Source organism: Cnephaeus nilssonii (genome assembly GCF_951640355.1).
Source record: "Cnephaeus nilssonii genome assembly, chromosome: 17".
Lineage (NCBI taxonomy): Eukaryota > Metazoa > Chordata > Mammalia > Chiroptera > Vespertilionidae > Cnephaeus > Cnephaeus nilssonii.
This window is the reverse complement of record NC_137088.1, coordinates 4,947,025-4,959,248: the sequence shown is the minus strand read 5'-3', so window position 1 is coordinate 4,959,248 and position 12,224 is coordinate 4,947,025. Positions and strand designations below refer to the sequence as shown.

Here is a 12,224-nt window from a genome sequence, read left to right as displayed (position 1 = left end):
CAGACTCTGTCTGTCGATCAGAAACCCAACAAAAATAAATATATTTTTTATTGATTTCAGAGTGGAATGGAGAGGGAGAGAGAGAAGCATCAATGATAAGAGAATCATTGATCAGCTGCCTCCTGCACACCCCACACTGGGGATCAAACCTGACCGGGAATCGAACTGTGACCTCCTGGTTCCTAGGTCGACGCTCAACCACTGAGCCACGCCAGCCGGGCCAGAATAACTATTGAAATGTGTGAGCCTCAGAGTTGAGGTTCAGGTCTGAGAGAGGCAGCTCGGTATTACGAGGGGAAATAAATTTTGATTAATTGACAATAATTTTGGAGTACAATGATCACTGGGCTATACTTCAGTCTTTCATATTTTAATGGAAAGAAATTGCACAATATATATTCTCAATAACTTCTCCAGGTCAGTTGTTTAGTTGGAGGATTTTAATAGGTGAGTCTGTTCACAGCCAAGTTCAACAGCAGTTACAGGGCAGGGGTCACACATTCAGGTGCTCAGGCTGATGCCCTAGAGCAGGACAGCAGGGAGTAGGGGGCTGGAGTGCACTGGGGACCACAGCCTCCTCTAAACCGGGAGGCTCTGCTCAGCTCAGGAAGGTCCTGCCTCGGCACGTTTTGTTTGTTTTGTTAGTTCTCACCCTAAGATATTTTTTCCATTGATTTTTAGAGAGAGTGGAAGGGAGGAGGGAGAGAGGGGGAAGGAGAGAGAAGGAACATCAACGTTGAGAGAGATATACCGATTGGTTGCCTCCTAAACGCACCCTGGACCGGGGCAAGGGGTCGAACCTGCAGCCCAGGTACTTGCTCTTGACTGGGAATTGAACCCTGAACCTGCAATCCTTAGGTGCATGGGCCAAATGCGCTAACCACTGAGCAACCGGCCAGGGCAGAAAGGACAGAAATCAGAAATTTAATGTTAAAACTCCTGGTGTCTAAGAAATGGATGCTAATGCAGGAGTTCAAATAAGTCACGGCACAAGCGAAACAGAACATACCCTTGAGTGGTCTGTCCCTTGGATCCTGGGGTTTCTGGAGCCCCCTTCCGCCCACCGGGCTCCCAGGTGAGCCACTGCCCCCGGCAGTCCTGAGTGACAGCTTCCCAGGAGCGTCCTTCCCGCAGACTTCAGAATGGCCTGAAACGTGAGCCCAGACGCTGTGCCAAGTGGCAGAATCCCGGCCACAGGTGTGGGTGCAGGTGCCGCTGGCGCCCTCGGGAGCTGGAGGGGCCGCTGCGTTGCCCGCCTCTGTCCACCCAGGGCCCGGGCCCCCGGTGATTTGCCAGACGCACCCCCCGCCTCTGAAGGGGCTAACTCAGGCTCCTCCCCAGGGTGGTATTGATGTCAAGGTGGTACGGCTCTCGGAGTAGCTAATGAAATAAAGTGGACTGGGCTCACTGAGAATTCTCAATCACTCACAGCACAGAAGCAAGTATCTCACTTGCTTTCCGGGTACCTGTGGGTGCTTTTAACGTCGTGGTTTCATTTCGTTATTGCTGTCCGTGGGTATTGGTGGCCATTTGCCTCGTCTCTGTAGAAGAAAACACCTACCCTAGGAATTGGTTGAGTCGCCCTGCGGAATGACAGTTTGTCAGCTGCGGTGACATGTTTGGGTGGAGAGAGGGAGCAGATGGTTTGCACGGTGTCGTGGGCAGGGGACACGGAGGGAGCAGGTGTTCTGCCGTGTCCCAGCCGCCTGATTCGTTTATGCGTTCCTAAGAACGTTGAACGGGGAGTCAATGAACTTGCTATTGTTCTGTAACGAGAAGTATTCTGTGGCTGCAATGAAACGGCACTATTGCTATTCAAAAGGAAGGCTCCTCGTCTGAAAAAGACACTTGTGTGAAGATGACTTATGTCAAAGGAAACTTGTGTGCAACTCAGCGTTCTAGCCCGAAGATGAAGTTACCGTTAATTCAGTATACTCCCTCTGCCAAGCAACTTTCTAAAGTTTTTACATTTTATCCCATTTATGAAAAACTTGGCAATTGGAAAGCCTAAGGAAGTAGTTTATGTTCCCAAAACCAGTAATCAGAGTCATTGGGGTTGAGGACCTGCTGACCTCCAAAGTCTAAATCGCCTATTTATACCATCCTTTTAAAACATATTTTAAAATAAATTATTATAAATTTATTGCCAAGGTTACTTTTGTATTTTCCCCATCAATCACCAATGTTGTGAAGGTGAAGACTAAGTCTGTTTCACTAACCACTCTGTTTAATGTACATAAGCTGCAGGAGGCATGTCGATCGTAGAGGCTCAGTAATACTCACTGAATGAATCCCCTGGGTTCTAAAGGCCGGCCTATTGACAAATTAAGGTTGTGCCCTGGCCAGTGATCTCAGTGGTTAGAGCATTGGCTGGGCACTGAAGGGTCTTGGGTTTGATTCCTATTTCAGCCTGATGGAGGCAACCCTCCTCTCTCTCCTCTCTCTCTCTCTCTCTCTCTCTCTCTCTCTCTCTCCCACCTCTTTCCCTCTCCCTCTCTCTCCCCCTCTCCCTACACCCCTCTCTCCATTCCTTCCATTCCCTAAAAAAAAAAAATCAATGGAAAAAATACCCTCAGGGGAGGATTATCAAAAACAATTAAATTTGTTATCATCTTCCTTCAGACACGTTTTTGGGGGGCTGGGGAAGAGCAATGCTTAGCCTGTTGGTGTGGACAACAGCTGGTGTTTTATGAAGCTGGAGATATAGTTATAACTAATGAAATCATGGCCTCCACTCTCCTTGTCCATGAGGTTTAAATAAGTCCCAGAAAAACCTCATGACCAGAAGGGTTGGGTACCCTGACCTGGCTGGACTTCCCTGCATCACAGCGTGGAGGTTAAGAGTGTGGGCGCTGGTTCAGTTCCAGAATGTTCCACGGATTAGCCGTAGACTTGCTAAAGGACTTCTCTCTACACCTGGGTTATCTTACCGGAAAGTCAGAGATAACAGTAGTACCCACCTCATAGGAGTGTTATGATGGAGATAAAATGAATTACTTGTAAAGTTCTTAGCTCAGGGCCTAGCACATAGTATTGCTATGTAATGTGTGTTCCAAAATCATTCGAATATATGCCCAGTGCTTACTGATCTTAAAAAATGTATTGAACACAATAAAGATCTCTATAATAATAAAAGTGTAATTGCTAATTAGACCAGACATCCTTCCGGACGTCCTTCCAGACAACCTTCCAGACGAAGCTGGGGTTGTAAGGGAAGCCTGGGTCCCAGGTGCCAGAGGGAAGCAGGTGCCGGCGGCCGGGGGAAGGAAGGCCTACTCTTGCACGAATTTTGTGCATCGGGCCTCTAGTAGTAAGAATAAATAAGTAAATGTATTGAACATCTGCATGGAAATTAAGGATGTTATTTAATAATTAATGTACTCCCAGTCCTAGAATTAAATTATAATGTTCACAGCTAGGATCATAAATGAATTCTGGAGAAAAATTATATTTATAAAAGCAAAATACAGAACCAGGAGTTAATATCTAGTGTCCAGTCTATGAAACGGGAATTGAATGGTCTATATCTATACACACACATGACATTATTGCACCCAGTTTGCCTGTTGGCAGGAGAATATAGCACTGAATTTCATGTAATTTCCTCTTTCTCTACCACATTCATATCCACATGTTACATTGATCTTTTTTAGGGCTAAAAATTGCTTGTATTTTAAACCATAATCACTGTATTTTTAATTTATTTCTCTTATCTTACTCTGTGAAAATTGTGCAAAAAAAAAAGTGGCATTCAAAACTTGCATGATTTTGTGTTAGGAATTCAAAGAAAATAAATACCTTATGTGACTTTATTTCTGAGTGCTAAATTAGCTTGTTCTTCTTTTTCCTATTTGCCGGTTTCTGCCTGGTATCTTTGACATGACATTTGGACTTGATGTAGGAAAGAGAATTAACTCAGAGGTCGGTAGAGGAAGCTTAGGACACGTTTTTTATTATATGATGCAAATGTTTGGCTTTGCTCTTTTTTTTGTTTTGTTTTGAAAGGAAGGCTTCTGGAGAGAAGCAACGAGAAAAGAAGCAGAGAATTTCTTGTGCTGCTGGGGCAGCTGCAGTCTCTGTTTGTGTACAAGGCTTTGTCACCTGCAAAATTAATTTGGCAAAGATGGCTCTTCCTTTGCCTCGGTCTCCCCCAGGCCACACAGAATAGTACGTTTCCCTGCGGCTCTGTGCATTAAGGGGAAGGTTTCTAAAACCTTCAGCTCTCAACCGAGGGGACGGGGTGGGGGTGAGGCAGCTTTGTGTGTGTGTGTTCACATGAGTGTGTGTGACAAATCTTAGGGGCTGAGCAGAAGGACTGAAGGGCTTGTATATTTTGAGAACAGTTCCTTGGTACTTCTATTTTATTTACCTTTGGATGGCTCTGCTCTTCTAACATCTTTCTTTTCTCTAATGGGCAGTTTTACAGTTGTGGTTACAGATTGCACACTTGCGCTTGTAGGAGGATTATAAAGTGTAGTGACAGCGTAGGCATTTGTGTTTGATCCAGGGGACAGAGATGTGGTCTGTGCACGTGTGCCTGTGTGTGTGTATGTGTGAGTGCTTGGGTGTGCATGTGTGCACATGTGTGCGGGCATGTGAGTGCTTATACATGTATGTGTGCGTGTGTACAGATATGTGTGGATATATATGCATGTGACTGCTTGTGCATGTATGTGTGCACATGTGAGTGCATGTGCATTCGAGGGTGAGTGTGTGCATGTGAGTGCTTGTGTGTGCATGTGAGTTCTAGTGTGTGTGTGCACGTGTGTGAGTGCATGTGTGTACATACTTATGCATGTGAGTGCTTATGATGTATGTGTACGTGAGTGTGTGCATGCATGTGTGTGTGCATGTATCTAGGGAGGATGCATGGTTGCTACAGAGCTTCCTTAGCTCACGACTGAAACTCTTGTTCTAATTCAAGGAAGAGATACACAGTCTTCAGAACTATAGGACCGAACTTCACTCATCTTCTCCGTGGAGATAGTCCAGGAGGCACATCAGAATCACAAGACTCTCTGAACAGATGGCTTTGCTTACCTTTTGTATTTGACCTCTGCCTTCCATATGGTAACCTTTCTAGTCCTCCTCTCGGGCTTGGTTCTCCCGACGGCCCTGAGGATGTCCTGTGGGTCACTTACTAGATGGACATCCCACGGGGTCACTTATGAGATGTCGCCGCTCCCCCCACAGTCCCCACTGTGCTCAGTGGCAGCATGTCTGGGCGCTGTCACGTTGGGAAAACACAGCGATGCCAGGACGAAATTCCGTCCCGTCATTCGATCTTTGCAGGGATCTCAGGGGGCCCTCGGTGTCACATCGCAGCTCGCCACGCACGAGTTCCTCTCAGAGCAGTGACCCTCGGCCAGGAGACCTTGTCGCAACATATGGCACCTGTCACAGGGTTCGTGATGGGCACACAGCTAACCTGTTTTCCTCTTGGATTGGCTGCTTTTCTGTCTAACCGCAACAGGAAGGAGAAGGCGTTGTATTTGGAAGCACAGTGTGTAGGGAGGGGTGCAATGGCATCTCGCGGACAGACCACGCCTTGCAGACACACAGCCACTCTGCAAAGGGGGCATTTTGTCAAGTTCCGAGTGGCCGTCTGCCAGGCTCAGCCAGGAGTAAGGCCGGCGTGTCAGAGCTCCATCAAGAACAGAAAGGAGGCGAGAGATGGCGCCATTGCAAGTGTCATCGTGGGAAAAAAATCCAGGGGTCCTTCCAGCCACCTCCAGCGTCCCCCTCCATCTCTCTCCCTTCTCCTGCCCACACCTTCCCGTTCTCACGGGGACACATACAGAACGGGCCAGTGAACAGCACTCAGAACGATGAGGGATGTCTGAGGAAAGTCCCTCAGTGATGGTCAGCCTCCGTGTCCTGGGCAGCTTATCAGTTCCTTTAAGGATGAGGACACGGACATGAACAGCACGTGTCACTGTCCGCCGAAGTGAAATCGTGAAACTTTGGCTCAAACGATTTCTCAGTAAACGAGGTGTATGGATTTTCACACCCACGTGAGTGATGGCCCCACTTACCCTGTTACACCTTTAGATTCTGAAATGCTCATTTTATTTATTTTTATTTAAAAATATTTTTTTTATTGATTTCAGAGAGAAAGAGATAGGACCATCAGTGATGAGAGAGAATCATTGATCGGCTGCCTCCTGCACGCCCCACACTGGGGATCGAGTCTGCAACTTGGGCATGTGCCCTGACCGGGAATCGAACCGTGACCTCCTAGTTCATATGTCGACACAACCACCGAGCCACACTGGCTGGGCTGAAATGCTCATTTTAATTGACAGGAAGCTGTCTTCTCCAGGGGCTCCTTCCCCTGGCGATCAGTTGAGCGTCTCTCACATTCTGACGGGTTTTCATAGTCAAGGACCATAAAGGACAGCGATGTGGCCCTCTCTCCCTTTTCTCTCTGTGCGGATTCTGGGAGCCCGGCGCTGCTGCTCCTGGTCGGGACCGGGGGCTGTGAATTCCGGAGTCATCCGTTTCTCCCGGCGTTTCATAAATGGTCCTTATCATTCCGCGGGTTCCCTCGGAAAGTGTAAACATTCGTCCTGTTGTCTGGTCCGGGAAATTGATGGCCCGGCTCTCCGAGGAGGGAGGCGCGGGGATGAGGGAGGGAGAGGGGCGAAGCTCTGCATCCAGACCAGGGGGAACACAGCAGGATGACACCCAGACAAAGGCGGGAGGCGGTGGCGCGAACGCACCTGGACCGGGATTCCCAGGCTGCCGAGAGGCGATTCATTGACGCCGTAAAAATGAAATGCTGGGCCCGGGGAGGAGGTGGCGCTCCACCAGGCCCTTGAAAAAGTGTGAGTGCCTCCACTCGGCAAGCATTTGCTTTTTCCTCACAGAGCATAAACCTTCACGTGGAAGATAGATCTTGACCCATGTTGTCCAGCCTGATTTTAATCCTCGCCCGAGGATATGTTTATTCATTTTAGAGAGAGGACGTGGGGGGAGGGAGAGAGAGATACAGACGTGAGAAACATGGACTGGGGATCGAACCCACAGCCTAGGAGTGTGCCCTGACCAGGAATAAAACCTGCCCCCTTTTGGTGCACAGGAGGATGCTCAACCGGCCGAGCCGCCACTCTCCTCACTCACTGGTCCACACACTCACTGTCACCCAACAGCCACCTGCCGTGTGTGGTTACGTGCGTGTCCTGTGCTAGGTCTTGGGACTCGTTAGTGGAGTGTAAGTCCCCTCCCTTGAGGGCTCACCCCTGTGGTTAGAAGCAGAATAAAAGGGAAAGAAATAACTCAGCAAGACAAGTGCTGTGTTGCCAATGAAGCTCTGTGTTGTGAGGGAGGTCACAGTTCAGTTCCCGGTCAGGGCGCATGCCCGGGTTGTGGGCTCGATCCCCAGTGTGTAGTGTGCCGGAGGCAGCCGATGCATGATTCTCTCTCATCACTGATGTTTCTATCTCCCTCTCCCTTCCTCTCTGAAATAATATATATGAAAAAACTATATATAATAAATAAAAGCAGGTGTGTGTGCTGCAAGGGAAAGGCTGGTTGCAAGGGTGACAGAAATAGTAATCAGGGTCCCGGCTTCTGAACACATCATCAGCTTATGCCAGATGTGGATCCGCTCACAGTCGGTCCAGCGTCTTGATGGGAAGCAGAATCCTACAAAGAGAAGAAATGAACGTGACACTTCTCGTTGGAAGATACTGCAGCTGGAGACGCGGGCATTTTAGTGAAAGCTGATGAAGTCCCTCCCACCATTTTCTCTACAAAAATCATGGGCTTTGAGTGCCACTCGAGAAGCCAAAGTATATTTTTATGCTGCAATTAAGTGATTGAGGACAAAATGCAGAGTCGGTGGGAACGTGATCAGACGGATAAAGGAGCCGGAAAAGCTAACCGTCTCAGTTCTCCCCTTAAATTCCCTTTCCAGCAGGGGGGTTAGACGTGAAGCGGTCGGGCCCAGCTGGGCCTGGAGCACCAGCCTGTCTCCTCCCAGCGCGGCTCTCAGGTTATTCAGACTCTGACTCAGTTTACCCAGCTGTAGAATGGGGATATTGACGATTCCTGTCTTCTGGGAGTAACATGCATCCTCCATAGCCTGTGCCTGACAAGGGTCAGCTCTGTCATCAGCAGCGTTATTCCTCCAGAAATGACGTAATCGGGGCCGGAGCCAGGGTTCCCTTGCTCCAGGGTCACTGCTGAAGGGGACCTGCCTGGTGCGCAGTGGGAAAGGCCAGGGCTGCCGCGGAGGGGCCAGTGCGCCTGTCTCCTGATGACTCTGTTCAGATTCCCCCGTTCCATGTCCGCCGGCAGCGTTATCTCCTCCCACTTTTATAATGGATCAAGATTACAATGGTGAACAATAAATGAACAAATTCATAATGAACCTAATTAACGAAGTCCATTACCCCCATTTCACAATCCTGGTTCACAGGATCTCACAGCTGGGCCCTTAGAGCCCACAGCTGGGCCCTTAGAGCCCACAGCTGGGCCCTTGAGCTCACAGCTGGGCCCTTAGAGCTCACAGCTGGGCCCTTAGAGCTCACAGCTGGGCCCTTAGAGCTCACAGCTGGGCCCTTGAGCTCACAGCTGGGCCCTTAGAGCTCACAGCTGGGCCCTTGAGCTCACAGCTGGGCCCTTAGAGCTCACAGCTGGGCCCTTAGAGCTCACAGCTGGGCCCTTAGAGCTCACAACTGGGCCCCCTTAGAGCTCACAGCTGGGCCCTTGAGCTCACAGCTGGGCCCTTAGAGCTCATAGCTGGGCCCTTGAGCTCACAGCTGGGCCCTTAGAGCTCACAGCTGGGCCCTTGAGCTCACAGCTGGGCCCTTAGAGCTCACAGCTGGGCCCTTAGAGCTCATAGCTGGGCCCTTGAGCTCACAACTGGGCCCACTTAGAGCTCACAGCTGGGCCCTTGAGCTCACAACTGGGCCCCCTTAGAGCTCACAGCTGGGCCCTTGAGCTCACAGCTGGGCCCTTGAGCTCACAGCTGGGCCCTTAGAGCTCACAGCTGGGCCCTTGAGCTCACAGCTGGGCCCTTGAGCTCACAGCTGGGCCCTTAGAGCTCACAGCTGGGCCCTTAGAGCTCACAACTGGGCCCCCTTAGAGCTCACAGCTGGGCCCTTGAGCTCACAGCTGGGCCCTTAGAGCTCATAGCTGGGCCCTTGAGCTCACAGCTGGGCCCTTAGAGCTCACAGCTGGGCCCTTGAGCTCACAGCTGGGCCCTTAGAGCTCACAGCTGGGCCCTTAGAGCTCATAGCTGGGCCCTTGAGCTCACAACTGGGCCCCCTTAGAGCTCACAGCTGGGCCCTTGAGCTCACAACTGGGCCCCCTTAGAGCTCACAGCTGGGCCCTTGAGCTCACAGCTGGGCCCTTGAGCTCACAGCTGGGCCCTTAGAGCTCACAGCTGGGCCCTTGAGCTCACAGCTGGGCCCTTGAGCTCACAGCTGGGCCCTTAGAGCTCACAGCTGGGCCCTTAGAGCTCATAGCTGGGCCCTTGAGCTCACAGCAGGGCCCTTAGAGCTCACAGCTGGGCCCTTAGAGCTCATAGCTGGGCCCTTGAGCTCACAGCTGTGCCCTTGAGCTCACAGCTGTGCCCTTAGAGCTCATAGCTGGGCCCTTGAGCTCATAGCTGGGCCCTTGAGCTCACAGGTGGGCCCTTGAGCTCACAGCTGGGCCTTAGAGCTCACAGCTGGGCCCTTAGAGCTCACAGCTGGGCCCTTAGAGCTCATAGCTGGGCCCTTGAGCTCACAGCTGGGCCCTTGAGCTCACAGCTGGGCCTTGAGCCCACAGCTGGGCCCTTAGAGCTCATAGCTGGGCCCTTGAGCTCACAGCTGGGCCCTTGAGCTCACAGGTGGGCCCTTGAGCTCACAGCTGGGCCCTTAGAGCTCACAGCTGGGCCCTTAGAGCTCACAGCTGGGCCCTTAGAGCTCACAGCTGGGCCCTTAGAGCTCACAGCTGGGCCCTTAGAGCTCACAGCTGGGCCCTTAGAGCTCACAGCTGGGCCCTTAGAGCTCATAGCTGGGCCCTTGAGCTCACAGCTGTGCCCTTGAGCTCACAGCTGTGCCCTTAGAGCTCATAGCTGGGCCCTTGAGCTCATAGCTGGGCCCTTGAGCTCACAGCTGGGCCCTTGAGCTCACAGCTGGGCCCTTAGAGCTCACAGCTGGGCCCTTAGAGCTCACAGCTGAGCCCTTAGAGCTCACAGCTGGGCCCTTGAGCTCACAGCTGGGCCCTTAGAGCTCACAGCTGGGCCCTTAGAGCTCACAGCTGGGCCCTTGAGCTCACAGCTGTGCCCTTGAGCTCACAGCTGTGCCCTTAGAGCTCATAGCTGGGCCCTTGAGCTCATAGCTGGGCCCTTGAGCTCACAGCTGGGCCCTTAGAGCTCACAGCTGGGCCCTTAGAGCTCATAGCTGGGCCCTTGAGCTCACAGCTGGGCCCTTAGAGCTCATAGCTGGGCCCTTGAGCTCACAGCTGTGCCCTTGAGCTCACAGCTGTGCCCTTAGAGCTCATAGCTGGGCCCTTGAGCTCATAGCTGGGCCCTTGAGCTCACAGGTGGGCCCTTGAGCTCACAGCTGGGCCTTGAGCCCACAGCTGGGCCCTTAGAGCTCATAGCTGGGCCCTTGAGCTCACAGCTGGCCCTGAGCCCACAGCTGGGCCCTTAGAGCTCACAGCTGGGCCCTTGAGCTCACAGCTGGGTCCTTGAGCCCACAGCTGGGCCCCCTTAGAGCTCACAGCTGGGCCCTTGAGCTCATAGGTGGTCCCTTGAGCTCATAGCTGGGCCCTTGAGCCCACAGCTGGGCCCTTAGAGCTCACAGCTGGGCCCTTAGAGCTCACAGCTGGGCCCTTGAGCTCATAGGTGGGCCCTTGAGCTCATAGCTGGGCCCTTGAGCCCACAGCTGGGCCCTTAGAGCTCACAACAGGAAAACTGGCTCTCATAGCTCACCATTTGAATGTCATCTTTGCATATTGCAAATACTCCTTCCACGGCAGGACTTTTACTCCGGGAGTTCAAGTGCTTGCTTTATATCAGTGTGAGACAAAAGAAAGAAAAGCTGACGGGATTCATCCTGCACTTGTCATAATATTAAAACTCTGTTACTTCTTATTTCACTCCTTACTGCATTTTCTGCTCTGAACAAGCTCTTGGAATGATAAAGCTGTTTCTAGCAATTTCTCTCTCTCAGAAACGCTGACTCGAGTTTAAATCCTGTGAGCATCTGAGTGGCAGACTCATCACTCTCCTTCAAGATGCTCAGGTCGGGAACCTGCAGGGCACCTTGGGCTGCAGGCAGGGTCGCCACCGCTGCCCGGATGGGGCCAGTTGTTCAGGCCCGGAGCGGTGACACCGTTATAATGGACCCCATTGTTATATTGGACCCCACGGTTATATTGGACCCCACGGTTATATTGGACCCCACGGTTTTGTTCCCTCTCACATTTACTTATTATTGCCAGTTTACTTATGGGAATCAAGGGTCAGCCTTTATACTTAGTCAGTAAATCCTTTAAAAAATTATCTTTATTGTTGAAAGTATTACATATGTCCCCCTTTCCCCTATTGACCCCCTCCTCTCCATTCCTCCCCCCCCCCCCCAGGCCTCCCTCTCCCCCGGCCTTCACCACACTATTGTCTGTGCCCATGGGTTATGCATATATGAATACAAGGTCTTTGGTTAATCTCTTCCCACCCTCCCCTGCCTTCCCTCTGAGATTCATCAGTCTGTTCCAACCTTCTATGTCTCTGGATCTATTTTGTTTCTCAGTTTATTTTGTTCATTAGGTTCCACATGTGAGTGAGATCATGTGATACTTGTCTTTCTCTGACTGGCTCATTTCACTTAGCATAAAGGTATTTCTTTTCTGCATAAATTATTATATTAGAAATGCTTTCCAGCCCTGACCGGTTTGGCTCAGTGGATAGAGCGTCGGCCTGCGGACTCAAGGGTCCCGGGTTCGATTCCTGTCAAGGGCATGTACCTTGGTTGCGGGCACATCCCCGGTGGGGACTGTGCAGGAGGCAGCTGATCGAAGTTTCTCTGTCATCGATGTTTCTAACTCTCTACTCTCTATCCCTTCCTCTCTGTAAAAAATCAATAAAATATTTAAAAAAAAAAAAAAAGAAATGCTTTCCATAGCTCCACAGTGGAAATTAACAACCAGTGTAATGGCTCAGTGTGAGTCGCCACGCCCAGGAGGTAAATATTGTTGGGGCTGGGAGGGGGGGGATTGATATTCTTACC

The 12,224-nt window shown here is 51.0% G+C and overlaps 1 protein-coding gene across 1 annotated transcript in view; it reads left to right on the top strand.

Moving 5' to 3' along the window:
- Positions 1 to 12,224, top strand: part of CHL1 (cell adhesion molecule L1 like) — a gene marked incomplete at both ends in the record, with an annotated part of 100,581 nt that overhangs the window by 27,016 nt on the left and 61,341 nt on the right. The window contains one exon of the mRNA XM_079795049.1: positions 1,360 to 1,442. Within this exon, the coding sequence (XP_079651175.1) occupies positions 1,360 to 1,442 (83 nt within the window). The remainder of the gene's footprint in view (positions 1 to 1,359; positions 1,443 to 12,224) is intronic.